Below are 18,754 nucleotides of genomic sequence, written 5' to 3' on the forward strand. Positions count from 1 at the left end.
TATGAGCGCTTTGGAGAACTGTACCCTGTGTCATATACCCGAACCGATTGCCATATGATGTCGCACAGTTTGTTATCCGTTTCTGCTTTATTGTTTGTTTTTGTTTTAAATGAATACAATCCTACGTTCCTGATAACCCGCCGTGTGTGGGTGTGCGTCTGGTGTAGGGGTTGGAGCTTGGAACTCGTTCGGAGTAACGCTGAAAGTGCTATCCGACGAGGCTCAAACTGTTCGGAGAAGCCGCTGGAGAAGCATCCAGAGCCGTTCGGTGTGATTGGGAGCCGCTCGGAACCACTGCGGAACCTGCGGAACCCTTCAGAAGTCATCCCTCAGAGCTGTCGCTCAGAGTCTCGTGTAACCTTCTCTGGCGATTCGGTGCCAATGCAAAGCGATATGCAGTTGCTCGGAACTTTGTTTGGAATCGTGGGAGTTGCTCGGAGTCGCCGCAACCATTGGAGTTTGACTCGTCGGAGTGGTCCGGAGATGTTGAGAGCGTTCAGAATGGTTCAGAATCATTTGGTATCATCTGGGAGTACATCGAATTATCGAATATAAAAAAAAAAAACAATATTTGCTTTTTGCTGAAATGTTCTTTGAACCTCCACTAAAATGCCCAGTTTCAAAGCTTTCGGGACATTGAGTGCTCTAGAGCTGATTATTTCTGATTCAGATTCATGTTTTGGAATCAATCTTACAAATGCATCACTGAATCTGCATTTCAAAATGTGTATCCTCATGCATCCTTAACGATTTGTAAATCTCTAAAGATGCCTTTGGGTCCTTCCAAAACAGTTCAAAAATAAGCTTTCTTACAGCAACAAACATGTATGTACGCTCTGCATATTTAAGTATACACAAAACTGTAACCGCACAGAACGAGTCTACGAATAATTCCAATGGCTCAGCCGATTCACAAGGTTCTCGAAAGGCTCTTACGTTCCCGAAAGATCCAGACTAGGGATGGAAATTACTATACTGTAATTAGGTAACATAATTCGTTACTACATGAAATAAAATAATAGTACTACTGATTCACCAAGATTCAGATGTGAACGCGCCTGCCCCAATACTCCCGCACACCCAGGCATCTTCACAGCATCTTAGTCACGGTACGCGACGGTGGCCGCCTGCGCTGCCCGACTCTTCCGGTACCAGGCGACGGCAAACTCGCACACAAACACGAACAGGCCGCTCACGAAGCCAAGCAGCAGGATCCAGTACGATCCGGCCATGTCCGAACTGTTCACCGTGTGGTTCTGCACGTCCATGACCCGACCCGTCCCACTGCACTTGTCCTTCGCCGGCAGGTACTGGGCGACCCAGCGCTGAATGAACCCGAACTGGTGCATCCGCTTGATCTCCTCGTTCACCAGCTCCAGGTACGGGCTGTCCTTCGGCATTACCAGCGCAATCTGCTCGTCCAGAAACTCGTCCGTGCTGAGCGCAAAGTCGCACCGGTCCGTCCGCAGGAACTGGCGCTTCATCAGGTAGCGCAGGTTGTTCCGCCAGTCGATGTGCACGTGCTGGCCGGCCTCGATCCGCTCGACCAGCTCGTCCGTCAGCTCGCCAATGATCTGGCTGCCCTTGTACAGCTGCATGTACTTCGGTTCGGTCGAGTCCTAGTCACCGGGGAATGCAAGATAGGAAATTCATTACATCGATGATGGGAGAGGAGATGACCTGTACCGCCCGTACCATTAGCATCTCCTCCAGGAAGGTGCCGCGCCGAATGCTCCACGTCATGCCACGGTCGTTGCGCAGCAGCTGCATTACCCGATTGACCGGGATATCAATCTTAGGAAAGGTTAGAAAAGCGACCAAGTTGCCACAGTAGGTGGTGACTATCACCAGCACGACTAAAGGGGAAGATGACATTCGTTACTACAAGCTCCCAAACCCATTCAAACGCACGCAGCACATACCCAACCACCAGGTACCGATGATGATTCGTCCGCTGTCCGCATACGGTAGGTATAGTCCTCCTTTTGGATGACAACAGTTGATACAGGTTAGACTACATCAACCCAACACTCATACACGAAGGCGTGCTCTGACACAAACCTTGCTGCAGTAGCGCACCATAGATGTACCAGAAGCAGTTGTTCACCTTCCCCAGCCCGGTGTCGGTCGGTTTGTTGTGCACCTCGTAGTACGGGCTGAGCTTGTTGATCGCACATAGGATGGGTCCCATGAGGGCGACAGCTGCCGCTAAGCATAGCCATGTCTGGAATCAATTCCACAAGCGCAACAACTCTGATTATATCTGTATCTTCAATGTGAAATCTTGAGATTCGTAGCTCTTAATGATCCTGTGCAATTATGAATTATACGTTTTTACAACGATATTTACGCGGACACAATCTCTGAACTCCTTGTGATGTGATAACTATTTCACACCAAAAAGAATGCATAGATGCACTTCCTGCAGTCACAGAGAGTCCAGCAAGTATGCAGAGTGGATCAGATAATCTGTTGTAGGAGTTAATGTATCATTCGATGCGTCAAAGGTGTCACAATCAGTCAAAGATTCACGAATCTTGAAGATTTCTTGAAAATGCATTAATGTCTTAATATTCACGAATCTTGAAGATTTCTTCATGAAGCAATACTGAATATTCACGAATGTTTGATGAATTATAAAAAAATCGCGAATCTTCAAAGATGCCTAGACCTTCCCCTGTCCGAAGTTTAGGTTCATAAACACATTCCAATGATTAATTCATGCTATTAATTGGTACGTACGTCCGAACCGAAGGGTGACAGAAACAGGAGCACTCGGCTCAGCTCGCTGTGTGAGGGCGTTGAGAGAAAAGCAGATAAATCTTGTTAACCCGGCGAAAAAGAGGCACACCACCCAGCTCAGCGCATAACATTACCGTGGACGGGATATGACGAAGCTGTACGTCTGGATGCTGATCGGGTCGGTGAAGCTAACAAACTTCTTCTGCTTTTCGTTCACGGTCGCACCAACGGCAGCCAGCAAGATCTGAAAGGGGAAAGACACAAACCTGAACCTTGGCTGTGTGTCTACATCTGACCCATACCAGCCATCCTTACCTTGTTGTTGACGAGGGTGCTGAAAATTTCTTGCGGAATATCGGACGAGATGGTTTTCAAATCGTACACGGACTAGCGGCAGCGATAAGGAAGTCGGAAAAGAACGCGAAGCTCAATGACTGGTAGGGTCTAAAAGGGGGTGATGCTATGCCTCACACTTACAGATGTGTTCCCTTCGACGAGCGATCCATTAATCTCCGCCGGCTGTGAGATCACCATCGTGTAGGTGAAGTTCAGCTTGCGCGACAGCTCGTTCAGGATGTCGTAGACGACACCGCTGGAGATTACTGGGCTGCCCGAATCGTTGTACGCCACGAACTGCCACGGTGGGTTCTGTTGCAACAGGAGATTGAAGAAAATGGAGATATAAAGCACCAACACTACACCAGCCAACCCAGGTACCGAACGTACATGGTAGCTGTAGAAGATGAGCTGCACACCACGGAAGCCGTACTGCGTGTGGGGAAACAGTGCGTCGGTTAGCATGAAACCATCCTGCGGCGACCAGTAGCCAATGTCCAGCATGGTGTACTTTCTGCGCTCCTGCAGGTCGGCCCCGTCTGTCAAATTTAATGACACCGCAAAGTACATTGCGCCCTGTTTCCTCTCGAGCTTCTGGCCACCTCTTACCCGTCAAAAAGTCGGTCCTATATACGTAACCCCACGTTTCGGCCGACTGGATCTTCCACTGGGAGCACTTGTTGCACTCATCCTTCGATGTGATGGCAGCCTGGCAAATGGAATGGAGTAGAAACCCTCCGCTACTAACGATAACCACCACCCTCGGAAAAACATCCAATACCTTTATCATTTGCAGGAACTTCGTTTTGCGCTCCTGCTTGCTCGGGCGTATGATTTCCCACTCCTCGTCCGATATCTGCCCAAACACGACCTGCTCCTCGCGGATCAGCTTCGACAGGCTGCGGATGAAGTGCAGCAGGTACGACTCGATATAGCACAGCACGCTGACCGTGCAGTTCTGCGCCTTGCTGCCACTGTTGTACACAAACGCGACATTGTCACCCTCGTTGATCAGGGTGGACTGGGTTGTAAAGTTGCTGTTCGCTTTCTCGGTGTTCGGTATGAGGTAGAGCCACTGGGCGAACGGATTCACCAGCTTCAGGTCCTGATCAATGGCAGAGGAGGAAGATTAGCGCGGCGTTTTCACCTTCGAAGCTACAGATGACGAACCTTCGATATCTCCATCAGCAACGTCAGCGTCGCGATGTTGACGATGGCGATGAAGTTTCTGCCTGCAATGCAAAGGGGCATGGGGTGGTTGCCTGAAAAAAGTGCAGGCAAAAATTGGGCGCGTTTGCGCCTAGAACCTAACCTGTGTACGCTGTCGGTATGCCGAGCAGCGTCCGGCGGATCTCCTTCCGCTTTTCCCAGCTGTGGGTCGGCGCGTTGATCTTGAACTCGGTCAGCGTGAGCGGCTTGATGCCCTCCCGGTCCTCCAGCAGGGACAGTATGCAGCGACTTATTTCCGCGTCTGGAGAAAACAAAGTAGGCGCAAAAAGCGTTCATGTCCCCAGCGGCCGATGAAACGAACCACGCTGGGCCCGTGCACTTACCGTAAACCTGATCGTACAGCAGGGTGGCCGTGTGCCAATTGATCGCCCGCGAGCTCTTCATGTCAAGTATGATCTGCGACACCTCGTCGAAGGCGTTGCTGCCGGACCCATCGCTGCGCGGGATCTGTGATGGGGGGGGGAAAGGGAGGGAGAAAAACGAGTCCGATGAAGTCCGATTGATTGAGTGTGTGGGTGTGTGTTTGGAGGAGTGTTGCCGAATGCGTCTCACCGACCATGATTGCGTTGTTGGTGGGCAGCCGCGGACAGTCCGGATCGGTGATGCTCAGCATTACCAGCCGCTCCCGCACGGCCTCCTGATAGATGTCCCAGGTGTTTTTGCAGCTCGAAACCGACAGGACGGCGGAGAAATCTTGACGGACGTTTTAGTGAGCACACTGTTTGCACTGACACACACACACAGACAATAGACACAAACACAGACGACATTCACACTAGTGATGTGCTCTCTAGAGCGCACCCACGACTCCAATTCCAATTCCGACTAATGTTAGTATGAATCTGACTCTGGCAAAATGGAAACCACTAGTTCCGGAGTCGTCAGGAGTCGAAGTTATCCAGAGTCGTCCGGAGTCATCCCGAGTAGTTCGGAGTAGTATGGAGTCGTTCGGAGATGCTCGGAGTCGTCTGGAGTCTTCTGGAGTCTGCTGGAGTCGACCGGAGTCGTTCAGAGTCGACCAGAATCATCCGGAGTCGTCTGAAGTTGTCCAGAGTCGCCCGGAGTCGGAGTCGATGGGAGTCGATGGGAGTCGAAGTCTTCCGGGGTCAGTGGGAGTTGACCGGTGCAATGTACTTGTGATCAGGAATTTCATTTCGTTGAGTTTTTATGTGTTTCACTTAGCGCATGTACTTCGCATACAGGCCTTTGTTTCGAGGCTTACTCGATTACGGCCAACTCCAACTCCCGCATGACTCCGGAGGATACCGACACCAGCTCCGGGTGACTCCGGGCGATTCCGGACGACTCCACCCGACTCCGAGCTACTCCAGACGACTTAGACTCCTTAGACAACTACGCCTCCGGGTGATTCCCGACGACTCTAGGCGATTCCGGACGACTCGGGGCGACTCCGGGCAACTCCCGGAATGTTCGGAGTCGGATCGGAATCGACACCAGCGTTTCACACACTCACCCCGCTTGAGATTGATGCTCGTCCAGGAGTAGTACTTCACGATCAGGCCACCATTCTTCAGATGCTCCCGGATCAGCTTCTCCACGACGTTCTTCGTCTCGTCGAGCGTCCGCTCGTAGTCGGCGCCGAGATACTCACGATCGAGGATGATCGCTGCAGCGGGAAGTAAAGTTTAGTTGCGCGGGACAGTTGCACAGCGTTCCTTCCAACGTGCGACGGTTGAGTGAAGACAGCACCGGCACAATTTGATTGAGAATAAAAACACAAAAGTGGCGTAATGTTCAACTTGCCCATGGAGGCGTTCGTGGACAGAAGCGACGGGAAGTCATCACCGACAGCCGGATCGGGTCGTAGCACTAGCAGCAGCAGCAGCAAAAGTATCGACCAAAGACCAACTAACCGCAGCACCATCTTACCGGAGACTGGCGTGTCCGGGCCGCAAACCGTTCCCTTTTTGTTCAGGTTTTCCACCCTCCCTGGAGCACAGTCTGTAACGGGGAGGTGTCGTCTAAAGGTCAGCAAATGCATCGCACACACACACACGCGCGGCACGCCACCTGCCACATTCATAATTGAGCATCAATTTTCTCATCCGTGGTTGCGGTTTGCGTGCTTGCGCCGGGCCCGCAGAAGACGAGTCATGTATTATCCAGCGCGCAACAGCCCTTTGGGGTTTTGCAATATTGAACAAGGCAATTGCTGTCTTGCTGCTGGCCGGCAGACGCATCCGACCGACAGGCAAGGTGTGAAGGTTTTCGGAAACGTATCAAAACGCCCGCCCTGTTTCGGAAACGGGAGAACGTTAAAACAGGCAAGCAACGAACCCACCACGTGTACGTTCAAGGACCTAGCGCCGCCGGACCCGGTTGAGGTTTGAAAGAGGTTTGCAGGGGACGAGGGAGAAGGAGAGGAGGAAGGAGGTTGGAGGTGGTGGGCTGCGGCGGAAACTAACTTTTATTTAACAGCACAGAATGGTAAAACAAAAATATATTAAAGAAACCTAAAACACACGCGCACGTGCTGGTAATTAATATTGGAGCATATTTGCCGTACAGCCATGATATAAATAACGAGATAGAGAGAAGGAGATAGAGAGAAACAGAAAGTAAAATATGTTTTTTTTTAAATAAGTATTCAAAGGATAAACACACCCACCCAATGCTACGGTACGATGTAACACGTTGGTTACTTGCTAGTTGTCGCGCACGTGGTTGGCTTTTTTCCCGCCAAAACGTCGGCGTATCGTGTTTTTTTTTTTGTTCAGAATTCCCACCCCGTTGCGAATGCGAAACTTATCTATGTACAGGCTTAAAGCGTCACGTGAATTGCTATATAATATAATGTTTATAAAATGGGGTTGTCCTCTATACAATTCTTCCAGCCTGCCTTTCCGCTCAATTCAGGCGTCCTCGCTATTGCTCTTACTTACATCGCTTTCGCTTTTGCTTCTCTTCTCTTCTCTCTCTCTCTCTCTCTCTCTCTCTCTCTCTCTCTCTCTCTCTCTCTCTCTCTCTCTCTCTCTCTCTAGCTATTGAATGCGGTAGTGGAGTGATACATGAGATACATCGCTAGAAATATTGGGCTTTTACATGTACATGTATATAAATATATTACGGGTTTTTTTTTTTGTGTTGTTTTTTTTAACGTTTACTTTTCTTTTTTTCTGTTCAAATATAGGCTCCCTCCCCTTACACCAACTCTTGCACATTTGTGGGGTATGGAGGGAGGGGGTTATGCGAGAAAAAGGTAGTAAATTGTAAATTTAAAGTAAACGGAAAAGAAGACGGTACGCGATAGGAGCTTCCAGCCTCTATCGAATTGCTATCCCCGTCCCGACGGTCCCGGTCCCCTCACCGTTACGCGCAGCACCAATTTCCTTACTTAAACATAGAGCAAGCGCGCGCGCGCGCGCCCACACGCCAACAACAACGACCCAAATTAAAAAAAAAAAAAGAATGAAAACTCACACACCTACTCCTCTGCTTTTAGCGCTCAAAGGGAAAAATACTCACACACACACACACTCGCGCACACACACACGGTAGTTTGCTATACATTTTCACAAGCTTTTCATTGCGGAGAGGGACGTTTTGTCTCTAGCACGTGGTATATTACGCTTCGATTTTAAAGACACACTCATACACACACACACACTTTAAAGCGACGGAATGTAACAAATTCACAAATTTGTTTGGTTTTTTTTTTTTTTCTTTTAAAAGGCATATATGCTCGCGTACGCTTTGCTTGTTCGATTTTATGTTTCCCTTTTTCCGCTTGTGTCCATTTTGTTTTAGTTGCTTGTGAAGCAAAAACGTGTAATTTTTTTTTTTTAGTACAAAACAAAAACATGAGTATTGCTAAAAACGAGAAATGGATAGTTTTCTTTGCTTGTTTCGTATTGTTCGTTATGAAATAACATTACAAGAGATTTCGAATTTATTATCTTGCCTAAACGGTTTTGCTCTTCGGCTCATCGTCTTCTTCTCCCTATCTCTCGGTCCCTATCTCTCTCTCTCTCTCTCTCTCTCTCTCTCTCTCTCTCTCTCTCTCTCTCTCTCTCTCTCTCTCTCTCTCTCGCTCTCTTTCTCTCTCCTTCTCGCTCTTTCCTTCTTTTTCTCTTTCTCTAAGTCGTTTTAATGGAACGATAGTAGTGTGTGATGTCTTTTTTTTAATTGTATGTATATGGGGTTTTGTTCTGTGTCCCAATGGAAGGAAGGATAGGCGGTGGATGGGAAGGAAGGGAAGGGCTTTTTTAAATGGTGAAGCAGGTAGCCTCAAACTCAAACGGCAATCAAATCAGCGCATCCGCAACCGGAAGCAGCTACTTCCGCTTAAAAGGTTTCGAATCAGGTAAGGGAATAGCTCAATCACTTATGGGGAATGTTGCAAATCGGTAGCGAAATGTCGCTAGCATGCTGTGGAAGTTTGCAATCATATAGGGGAGCGTTGCAATCGACTAGGGGAATGTTACCAAGCATACTGTGGAGCTGTCATCAGCCTGTGGGTGCCGCTGTAAATACCCCAAAATATTTTCGTATTTTTTTTTACTAATTTATCATGTTTAATTATGGTTCCGCAGCAGGAGTTATTTAGTGTATCATATGTATTGCGGAATGCCACTCGAAAACAACTCCAAATGATGTTTTTTTTTTTTTTAAAGAATCACTTCGGTATCACTTCGAAGCTTTTTACAGCGGCACCCACAGTATGATGACAGCTCCACGGCATGCTTGCAACATTCCCCTAGTCGATTGCAACATTCCCCTGTATGATTGCAAACTTCCACGGCAGGCTAGCGACATTCCACTACCGATTTGCAACATTCCCAGTAAGTGATTGAGCTACTCCCTTATATGATTCGAAACCCTGCAAATCGGATACACCTGGAGGATGTTGGAGGGGGACAACAAAAAGGCAAAGCATGTCTTCTACGTGCAGGCGACGCTCGTGTCGACCTGCTTCTTCCACAGGTCGAGCTGCTCGTTGTTCTTCACCATGTGGATGCTGATCGCCTTCTTGATGTTGCACTGGTTGAACGCTATCCGCCGGTTGAGGAACTCCTTCACGTTGATCCGGTGTATGTTGAGCAGCTGCGCCACTATGCCGGTCATGTAGACGTCCTCCAGCTTGAGGTACGTTTGGCTGAGCGACTTGTCGAACATCTCGCCGACGATGTCGGCCGTCAGCAGGTAGGCTGGCCCTGCAAGGAAGCGGCAGCAAACAACGACGCATTAGCAACAAGCAAACAAACAAAAATGCGCAAAACGGAAGCATTGAAGACGGCAACCAAAATGAATTACCGGTGGTAAACGAGGGAAACACGGGCGGATAGTACTGTTCCGGGCTGACGTAGTACTTGGACTTCTTGTTCCGGATCGGTTTCCACTTCTTCGCCAGCCGGCCAAAGATCGTCCGGCGCTGGTTGCCGTGCGCCTCCATGAACTGCAGCAGCTTCGGCACGTTGATAAACATGTCGTCGTCCGTCTTGAGCAGAAAGGAGGCGCTCGGGCAGTGCAGCTTCGCCCACTCGAGCATCGAGATCGTCTTGAGCGTCAGGTTGCTGTAGCTGTCGATGAAGTACCCCCGTATCAGATCGCTGTACATGTAGCTTTCCGCCGCGAGCTGATCCTCGGTCCGGGCATCGTTCGTCTGCCCCACGATGAACCCGATCGAGATGTCGCGCCGGCTGCCGTAGTGGCCCCAGGCCTGCCGGATCGCGAGCCGCTGCTCCCGGTGGGTCGGCGCGGACGTGACGACGATCAGCAGCGTCACGTCCGTGCCGTTGCGCGGGCACAGGTTGGCGACGCAGGCCGCATCCGGCAGGTGGCCGGAGTGGTACAGGTCGCGCGTTTTGATCACCCGCTCGCCCTCCGCCTCCAGCGCTGTCGGCTGGGGCGCCGGCGGCAACGAGGAGGACGACGAGGAGGAAGAGGAAGAAGAGGAGGACGATGACCCGGCCGCGGCAGCGCTCTTCACCGCGGACGGGTTCGGTATTCGCTGGATGTTGTCCACGTGCTCGGGACCGGTTTCCTGCTCCTGCTGCTCCTTCTCCCGCTGCTGTGCGAGCAGCAGCTGGGTTTGGTTCCGGTCCACCGCCTGCTGCTGCTGCTGCGTCCGCTCGACCGATTTCTGCAGCACGTCAAACCCGCACCGCTGCACCACCATCTGGAACACGTTGCACTTCTGGCGCACCGTGCCCGGCTCGACCGGTGGCCCCGCCGGCACTAGCAGCGCCTTGTCGGGTGGTGCTGCTGCCGCCGCCGCCGCCCCCGGCACGGTCCGGTTGGACGCGACCAGCGCGCTCGGGTCGTTCTTCCGGTGGTTCGCGTACCGGCGCTGCTCGAGTATGAACTGGCGGCCATTGAGCGACGAGTAGAACACTATCGTTATCACGATGACGATCACAAATATCACGTGCGACACCTTCAACCCCGGGCAGGGCATCATACGCGGCTGGTCGGTGTGGCTGCTGCTGCTTCCGGTGGACCAACCCCGGCGGGTCGGCGGATGCGTACACGTGCGTACGCTGCTTCTGCTGCTGCTCCTCCTGCTGCTGCTGCTGCTGCTACTGCTGCTGCTTGTTGCTTTGGCACTGGTAGGAACGTTACGATGGGCGCTCCAAAACACATCAAGGAAGTATGTTGGCTGCACTTGGAATAGAGAAAGAGAGAAGGAACATTAGCATAGGAGGCAGTGCTGCAAAATGTCATTGTTAATGTCATAAAAAAATCGAACTGAACCAAAATCCATGTCAGCGTCACGTGCTCAATTGTGATAATCAGAGGTGATACTCAAAACGATTGGTTTGACCAATGCATGCTTCGTGGCATTTTTGCGACCAACGCTAGGTCAGTCACTATGTCATGACATTTTTTTTTACTATGATCAGTTCCACAAAATGTCAGTTCCATGACAAATTCCGGCTGAAACAAAATCATATCAGCGTCACCAGCTCTACTATGATGAAGAGAAGTGAGACTCAAACAAAGGACATATTTGGTACTTGCGAGTGGTTCCAAAACAAAAAAACAAAATGAGCATAGTTTCTCGCTCTGTTTGACCCGACAGACAACCAAAGCAGACAGAGCGAGAAAGCATGCTCATTTTGGGACCACACGCTGATTATCATTGGGAGAAAATGTCATGCCCAAGTGAGTGATCAAGAGTTGGGTGCTAAACAAAATGTCATCGAACATGTGATTGATCCACTAACTGGATGAGTCTCACCCCCTGATCATCACAGTTATGTACGTGAGCTGATTTGATCTTCGTTTCAGTCATGAGTGTTGGTGACTCAGCCAGCGGCATTTAGCAGCACTGATCACAGCCAGAAAAAGTCATGATTATGCTTGTGACGGCACTAAGGTTAGCTTGTCAGCCAGAGTTTCGCATTAGACTCAAGCACTCGCATGTCGTGTTCGGCATGTCATGATGCACTTTCATTGAGTATCAGCAATGAGCATCAAGCTACCACGCATATATTTATTGTTTTCGGTGGTGATCATCACGTGATGCTCATGACATTTTGCAGTTCTGATAGAAAATCTTGTTAGGCTTTTCTTATGTTTTGTGTAGAGCTATTGAAGCAAAACTTCAATCTAGCTTAAAACAAATCACCTCTTCTATCAACAATTGTCGAGCTCTATTATCGAGTAGCTCTATTATCGAGTAGCTCTATTATCGATTTTGATTGAATTTGAAAACATTTTGAAAAAGCTTCTGTTTTTGTAAATGCAAATAAGACACATCTAGTAGTAGCCTAGATGTAGCCAGTATCTAGTCTAGTAGCCTACTATATTTTTGAATATTAGCCTTAAATCTACTCGACACACCCCTCTAAACCGTTTTCTGCATAGCTGTCCCTCTGAGCTGAATGTAGTTATTGAATTAAAAATAGAATACATTAATAGTTGCCAGCGCTCTAGATCTAGAAAAACGCTACCAAAACTAAACTAAACCGAATTTGCCGCATAGGCGGAGGGTTAGCATGCTTGACAGTCACACAAATTGCTCTACAATCGACTGGCGCACGTATCGCACACAAACATACACTGCGTACAGTACATTAAATTATTTTACAACTATTTTCAACCGTTGCTCTCAGCCAGTGAAGTAGCGTAATTTAAATACAATCACATGGAAGCTTCCTAATGTTGAAGAGCTATGACACGCTTTGTCCTGTTACACGTTAGAACAGCACTGCCGATCGTTTGAGTAGTATTGCAACTGATCTCATCCCAAAACAACAAAAGCAAAAAAGCCATGCTCACACACACAAATAGTGACCCTATCTCGCGGTGCCACTTCGCAGGCATGCGAACGGGATGGAGATGAGAAGAGGAGGAAGAAAAAAAAACAACAAAAAATGAACGGATCCTTCCGAGTCGTCGGCAAGGTCGTTTGCGGTGGTATCTCATGCCATGCCCTTCGCATCGCCAGCATAAAAGCAGAACGCACCGAACGAGAGAATGAGAGCGCCCGCAGAAGGTCATTGACGTTGACCGCGAGCATACGGCCCTTGAAACTGTTGATGCAACCGTTCTCGAACATCCCCCCCCCCCCCCCACAGACCCCCTCGACTTATGCTTGACCCCGGGGCTCGAGAGGTTTCGGTTTCGCAGTTGGTCGTGCCACCACCGAGCGCGAACCGGTTTTTCGATCCCTTCCTTTGGAGCTTTTGCACATCATCACATCACAAGATCGTAACACCGTGCAGTAGGACCTTGACAATTGTTTACCGATATGTTGAGTGCGGTCAAAAGAGGAGGGGGATGGGGGGAGGTGATAGATTGCTCATCTTCCTGCCGTTTTGTAAAAGCAACGATATATATGATTCATCGCGCCACCAAAGCTTCGCGAGGCTGCTTGTTGTGGGTTGGATTTTCAAAATTGCTCTCTCTCTCTCTCTCTCTCTATGCACAATCTTGTGTGATGCTGCCGCGCATTTTCTTCTTCTATTTGGCGTAACCGTCCTACGTGGATATGCCCCCGGCGCGCCTTACAGGCTTACGAGACTTAATTCAGTACTACGCAGCCGGATATAAGTCATTCCTTGCTACGTGGGGGGAGGGGACGGTCCATTCTAGGCTTGAACCCATGACGGGCATGTTACAGAGCCGTACGAGTTGACGACCGTACCACGGGACCCCCTGCCGTGCATTTCCATCCAAAATCATTCCCGTTGTTAATGCTTTCACGTTTTTTTCTTTCTTTTCCTTCCACCAGCTCACCTTTTGCAGAAGAAAAACCGCCCGTCCGTGCTGCTACCGCTTCTTCCGCCTGGCTCACGCGCGTTGCATGCCAACCGTTGTTGGGTGGCTGTGTTTTCTCCCGGCTTTGCTCGTTTTCCCGGCCGTCGTAGACGGCTCAATACTAAAAGTTGTGCGTTACGGCGGGCTGTTACGGTTTCCGGGGGAATTCCCTGTGCCAGCGGATAGGATAAAGCGGTACCGTTCCGTGCCTGCAAAGAGGGAAACGAAACAACGCAAGCGATTAGAACCATTGAATTGTCCACTGACCACTAAGAGGTGGCGATCGTGCGCGCGTTTGTGTGTCTGTGTGGCCATCAGCTCAGCTGACAATATCACGACAAAAAAAGGGGGGTGGATTTTAGTTTGCACTATCCTCCCATCCTCTCCACTCGCTCCACGTTCTTCACTACTTACACAAATGCACGCACCGTTGTCTGGCTGCTAATGATGATGGGGGTGTCTGTTTCTTCTCTTCCGCGCACTCCTGTTGCTGTTGCTGCTGCTGGCCAGCCGAAAAACTAACACGCCGCGTCAACACTGGCTCGAACGGTGGGCTGCTGGCTGCCCTGGCGGCTGTACGAATATGGTGCCCGCGTATGGTTGCTGCGATTCGGGCTCCCAGTGTGGTTCATTCCGCGGACGTTTTGTTTTGGTTGGTTGCGGAGCGCGGGGTGAGTGTTTTTTTTTTTTCGATCACTGCCCGTATCGTGCTGAAACAGTGGAGCCTTACGTACACGGAAACACTCGCACCCGAAATTACGGACGACGATGGCGATGGTGATGTGACGACGGAACTCCCGCTGGTCGGGTGGTGGGGATTGGTTGCTGTGGACCCTCAGCGACAACGACGACGACGACGACGTCCACGGGTTGCTGTCTTCTTCGCAGGCAGACGTCAAAATGCACTCCGACTGGTGGTGGTCTGCGACCCGAGGAATCGGCACGGAGCGGGGAGATATGCCAACAAACAACCTGTCCTTCGTCTCGGGAAGCGCTGCCTTCGGGTTGCCAGCTGTCAAAAAGGCTGAGCAGGGCTTTTGTTTTGATTCCAGCAAACGGTGGGGCGGATGTGGAAAGGGGAATTATACACTGGTCACACTGGCAGAGAGACCAGCAAGCAGCAGGATTGGGCCAATTTCCAACAGGAAAAATGAACGCTTTCTAGGTGATTTTTGGAAAGAAGTTTGTCGAAGAAAACAGTGAATCTTTGCTCATGTAAACACGGGCGCTGTTTTTGACAGCTGTGTTTTTTCCCCATTTATTTACCTCAATTGGAAAAGTTTGACTAAAACACGAACTGTTTTTAAATTAATATTATCTTAACTTCCAACAACACTCTTTTTTTTGTAAATTAAATAACAAAAATAAAAAACAGTTTTACAAAACAAATCGTCTGTGCCATCTCTTATTTAGCAACCTTGTGCATGAGTTTGACACAACAAACTAGTGATGGGACAAATGAAGTTTTCGTCGGAATCGATTCCGATGTTTTCTGGAATCGATTCCGAATAGTTGGTTCGGAACCGGAATCAGCTCCGGAATTGGTAATGAAATCGGCTCAGGAATCGCAGTCGGTTCCGGAATCGGAATTGCCTTCGAAACGGAGTCGATTTCGGCATCTCCAAAAGGATAGGCGCTAGGATTAGTGATGGGTAAATATCTTTTTTTTTTCTAGAATCGTATCGGTCTGAATCCGGTACCCATCGGAGCTGTCATTTCTCAAAAAACGGAAAGCTGGATAAAAGGTACCCCGATAAACGGCGCTCCACTGTACTTGAAAATTAAAATTAACTTTAAAATTAACGAACTCATCAAAAATTGTCCAAAATGATAATGGACAGTCATTTTGGGAATTATAAATTTCAACGTCAACCTAAACTTCTCGCTGGAACGCTACCAGACACGTTCAGACTGGAGATGAGTTCTCCGAATTGCACCCCACAGTTCCACTCCAATTTTTGGCAACCGAGTTGTGCTAATTGTTTTGCCGTTTTTTTGTTCGCCTTTTTAGCTACATTAACTACTCCAACATTGCCGCCCGGCTGCTCCGGAAGGCTCTGAAGCCAGAACTGAGCGCTCAGGCGGTCCGGCGCGATTACTCGCACAGCGCGACCAATAACTCAGAGTTAGCTTAAACGATCAATTTTAAAAAATGGCTGAGTTTTTTTTGTTTTACATATTTAAAACAAAAAAACAACGAAAAAATACAAAAAAAAATTATCCAATTACATTTCAAACACTTCTATGGAATGATCGGAGTTCACCGCCTCCCTAACGATCGCCTGGAAACACTTGAACACCGTAAACCGGGCAGCATAAAAGGCCTTTTGTTGCCAGTATACTGGTTCGATCAACGCTCCAAACATTTTAGGGACGATTCCGACGATTCCGAAATTTCCAAATCCGAAATGTCCCGATTTCAAAATGAAATTTTTCTATTCCGAACATCGGCTAGGTCCGATTCCGAGCTCCCACCACTACTAACAAATGCACATGCATGGTAAGGTTGGTAGCTGACAGATGCTTCCTTCGAGTGCTTCCATCAACCTTGGAACTATGTAGACGTGCAATTTCAACGTAAAAATAATTATTAATTCGTTAACAAACACTCCCAAATTATCAGAATCGTTTTTAAACTACTTAACTAAGCATTTTGTGTGAAATTTCATGTAAAAAGTGACAATGAAAGCGATTTGAATCTGTCTGATTGTGTCATTCGCATGACAGCTGTCAGAAGTGGGCCCCGTACCCGACCGTCGCAAGGCGCACATTGCGCAAACACAGACACACACACAGACACACATAGACACTTCTGGCCGTCACTTTCCGTCACTTCGATAACAGCGGTAGGTAGCCTTGTTGTTTCCCCCTTGCGGCTCAAAATCTGCACCAACTATTCCGGCCGCTTTGCTGAGTGTCCACTTTTCATTGCAGACGTTTTTTTGAAACCCCCCGCACCGCGCCACCTTCTTAGCACCAAAATGGCCGCATGGAGAGCTGCTGGATTGAAGTGAGTTTGTGGCACAGGCAGAGGGACGGCGGCTGCCCCTCTTGAGTGTGTGTGCGCTCGGGCAACCATTGTTATGTAACCGAGTTGTGCTAATTGTTTTGCCGTTTTTTTGTTCGCCTTTTTAGCTACATTAACTACTCCAACATTGCCGCCCGGCTGCTCCGGAAGGCGCTGAAGCCGGAACTGCGGGCTCAGGCGGTCCGGCGCGATGACTCGCACATCAAGTTCACCAAGTGGCAGAACGGCAAGCCGGAAAGTAAGTAGAGAAGCGTGTTTGGCAGCAGCGGGGAGTGTTGCGTAGTGTCCGTAAGGTGTCCCGCAAGCAAACGCGGTCGTCAACCTGCTCCAGAGGATTTCGGGGTTTCTGGCCCTTTGGTGGCCGGTGTCTCCTGTTGCATCATTTGGAGGTGGTTGTGGATGCCTCTTTTCGGGCTATTAATAGCAACAGATTTGAACGTTTTCGTTCACGCACATGATGTGCAACGGCTCATATTTGGGGCTGGATCGAAATGCTTTGATTGTAGATTGTATTTTATTAGTTAAACAAATCTCCAGTTCGTCGTTCTTCTCTATCATGAATGTTCTTTATAGGAAGCAATTGTTCAATTAACGAGTAGGAAACGATGTGATGGTTGAAAGATTCAGTTTTCTTATTAGCATCAAGCGTTGGAAGCTTGTTTTTCCTATTTTAAGTTAAATATTCAAATCTTTTCCCTTTTGTACTCTTCCTTCTTGTATTTAAGACCGCCTTTTTGTCCATTTTTTTAATTTATAATGCAGCGCCATCAGCTTGGTGGTACCGCAAAGATTTAATCCTGTTGGACAACACATCTGATTTTGAAAATCTAACCCTCCGATTTCCGGTTGAGACGGAACGGCTCCGCTTGTCTCATTCAACCCAATAAGTGCAATCGCATTCGTGCCCCCCTTCAATAATCCCTTCCGTTATGTTTTGCAGATGAGAAATGATAAGTTTTCTGCTTCCGTTTGTTTACCCGATGAACGCGGTCGTAAGTTTGCTAGGAGTGTCTCGGTTTGCATTGCGTTGGCGTTCTGAATTTGATTTGTGAAAAGCTAAACAAAATGAACAACTAACGCCGTTCGATTGTGTTTGCCTTCCGCCCTAAACTAACAATTATTAACCCCTTTTCTTTTGACGAAGTTTAAGAGTTTTGTATGCCGAGTGTGTGTGTGTTGTGTGAAGCATGATTTACTAAAGCATTGTTTAGAAACATTTACTGATTGGGTTTCCTTTTTTAACTTCTTTCATCCACAATCCACAGAGGCTATCACCGAGTAAAGTGTAGAGTCGTTTGGTCGGCATGTTCGGTGCGGAGGGCGAGAGAGATATAAAGAGAGAGAGAACATCTTTTAAAATGCTGCTAGTGAACGAAATAAATCATGTGAAGTCATCAGATCGCTGATTCAAAAAAAAAAACCATCACACGTGTGGAGTTGATTTCGGTGGAAAGAAAATGGGGCTGGTGCAGCTGGTGCGCACTGGTTTATATTCCAAAAACGGATTGAAAAACGGTCAATTTTAAATTAAGTTCAGTTTATGTGCGATATCTTGCTCGGTTAATTTCATTAAAGAATATGGTTTGTATAGAGAATTGTAGATAAATGTTTCATCAATTCGATCACTTGATTGCACACCCGTGTATCATACGATGCATTGATTACTGTTTAAATTCACAAACAACTATTATTTGTACAATTTCAGATGAATGTGATCAAGAAGAAAGGAGTTAAAAAAAACTAGATCAAATATCGAGTTAAATTCACCAACGGACAGAGCTTTACCTATCGTCTAAAACAAATTCTCAGTAACAACCTGATTTGAAGATTGATTACTTCTTCGCGAGTGGGTCGGAACTATAAAGAAAGAGAAAATTATTGAGAATTTGTTCTTATACTAGTTAATTTGGCCAAGTTACAGGGCTACGCAACTACTTTTCAAAGATACACTTTACTGTAAAGAGTATGCCAAAAGTAATGGTCTCGAAACCCAATTAAAATGAGGAGCTTATGACGATCCCTTAAGACACCCGAAAACCAAAACCAAACCCGTACTGATCCTGACTCCAATACATCACCTTTTCTGATTCAAGAACTGGACATAACCTAATGCCGGTCCAGGAACCAATACTAAACTCATACCGGTCGTGGAACCAATACTGGTCATACCGGTCCTAGAACTCATACCGATCC

At 48.2% G+C, this 18,754-nt stretch overlaps 3 protein-coding genes across 8 annotated transcripts; 1 reads left to right on the forward strand and 2 right to left on the reverse strand.

Annotated features, from left to right (window-relative positions):
* Nucleotides 1–72: 72 nt before the first annotated feature.
* LOC1272000 (ionotropic receptor 93a) lies at nt 73–6,258 on the reverse strand. Its single transcript, XM_061656030.1, has 17 exons — nt 6,073–6,258; nt 5,783–5,935; nt 4,865–5,001; nt 4,632–4,755; nt 4,391–4,549; nt 4,249–4,310; nt 3,860–4,183; nt 3,688–3,787; nt 3,469–3,617; nt 3,220–3,390; nt 3,058–3,129; nt 2,877–2,986; nt 2,743–2,788; nt 2,062–2,224; nt 1,923–1,982; nt 1,696–1,856; nt 73–1,619 (listed from the first exon to the last, which is right to left on the reverse strand). The coding sequence occupies exons 1-17, from the start codon at nt 6,191–6,193 to the stop codon at nt 1,101–1,103; spliced, it is 2,631 nt and encodes an 876-aa protein (XP_061512014.1). The 5' UTR covers nt 6,194–6,258; the 3' UTR covers nt 73–1,100.
* A 358-nt stretch (nt 6,259–6,616) lies between these two features.
* Nucleotides 6,617–14,715, reverse strand: LOC1271998 (beta-1,3-galactosyltransferase 5). 4 transcript variants are annotated; one of them, XM_061655947.1, is made up of 4 exons: nt 13,962–14,715; nt 13,513–13,742; nt 9,583–10,927; nt 6,617–9,482 (listed from the first exon to the last, which is right to left on the reverse strand). In XM_061655947.1, exons 3-4 carry the CDS (start codon nt 10,727–10,729, stop codon nt 9,211–9,213), a joined length of 1,419 nt encoding a protein of 472 aa, XP_061511931.1. In that variant the 5' UTR covers nt 10,730–10,927; nt 13,513–13,742; nt 13,962–14,715; the 3' UTR covers nt 6,617–9,210. The 4 variants fall into 4 exon arrangements, with proteins under 4 accessions (XP_061511931.1, XP_061511937.1, XP_061511918.1 ...); XM_061655953.1 differs by having other exon boundaries at nt 9,583–10,932; XM_061655934.1 differs by having other exon boundaries at nt 13,948–14,715.
* Nucleotides 14,716–16,056: 1,341 nt separating this feature from the next.
* Nucleotides 16,057–17,897, forward strand: LOC1271996 (protein stunted). 3 transcript variants are annotated; one of them, XM_003436910.2, is made up of 5 exons: nt 16,216–16,379; nt 16,468–16,543; nt 16,669–16,799; nt 17,502–17,553; nt 17,827–17,897. In XM_003436910.2, the coding sequence occupies exons 2-4, from the start codon at nt 16,515–16,517 to the stop codon at nt 17,510–17,512; spliced, it is 171 nt and encodes a 56-aa protein (XP_003436958.1). In that variant the 5' UTR covers nt 16,216–16,379; nt 16,468–16,514; the 3' UTR covers nt 17,513–17,553; nt 17,827–17,897. The 3 variants fall into 3 exon arrangements, with proteins under 3 accessions (XP_310858.5, XP_003436958.1, XP_003436956.1); XM_310858.6 differs by lacking the exon at nt 17,502–17,553 and having other exon boundaries at nt 16,057–16,379; XM_003436908.2 differs by lacking the exon at nt 17,502–17,553 and having other exon boundaries at nt 16,367–16,543.
* Nucleotides 17,898–18,754: the final 857 nt, after the last annotated feature.

The sequence above is a fragment of the Anopheles gambiae genome, chromosome X (genome assembly GCF_943734735.2).
Source record: "Anopheles gambiae chromosome X, idAnoGambNW_F1_1, whole genome shotgun sequence".
NCBI lineage: Eukaryota > Metazoa > Arthropoda > Insecta > Diptera > Culicidae > Anopheles > Anopheles gambiae.

What these genes read in the sequence shown, in the direction of transcription:
- LOC1271996 (XM_310858.6), top strand. Translation starts at nt 16,515, where the DNA reads ATGGCCGCATGGAGAGCTGCTGGATTGAA. An exon ending in TGGAGAGCTGCTGGATTGAA is followed by an intron (nt 16,544 to 16,668) that starts GTGAGTTTGTGG and finishes TCGCCTTTTTAG; the next exon opens with CTACATTAACTACTCCAACA.
- LOC1272000 (XM_061656030.1), bottom strand. Translation starts at nt 6,193, where the DNA reads ATGGTGCTGCGGTTAGTTGGTCTTTGGTCGATACTTTTGCTGCTGCTG. An exon ending in GCTGTACGATCAGGTTTACG is followed by an intron (nt 4,550 to 4,631) that starts GTAAGTGCACGG and finishes TGTTTTCTCCAG; the next exon opens with ACGCGGAAATAAGTCGCTGC. An exon ending in CATACCGACAGCGTACACAG is followed by an intron (nt 4,311 to 4,390) that starts GTTAGGTTCTAG and finishes TTTGCATTGCAG; the next exon opens with GCAGAAACTTCATCGCCATC.
- LOC1271998 (XM_061655947.1), bottom strand. Translation starts at nt 10,729, where the DNA reads ATGATGCCCTGCCCGGGGTTGAAGGTGTCGCACGTGATATTTGTGATC. An exon ending in GTTTCCCTCGTTTACCACCG is followed by an intron (nt 9,483 to 9,582) that starts GTAATTCATTTT and finishes GCTTCCTTGCAG; the next exon opens with GGCCAGCCTACCTGCTGACG.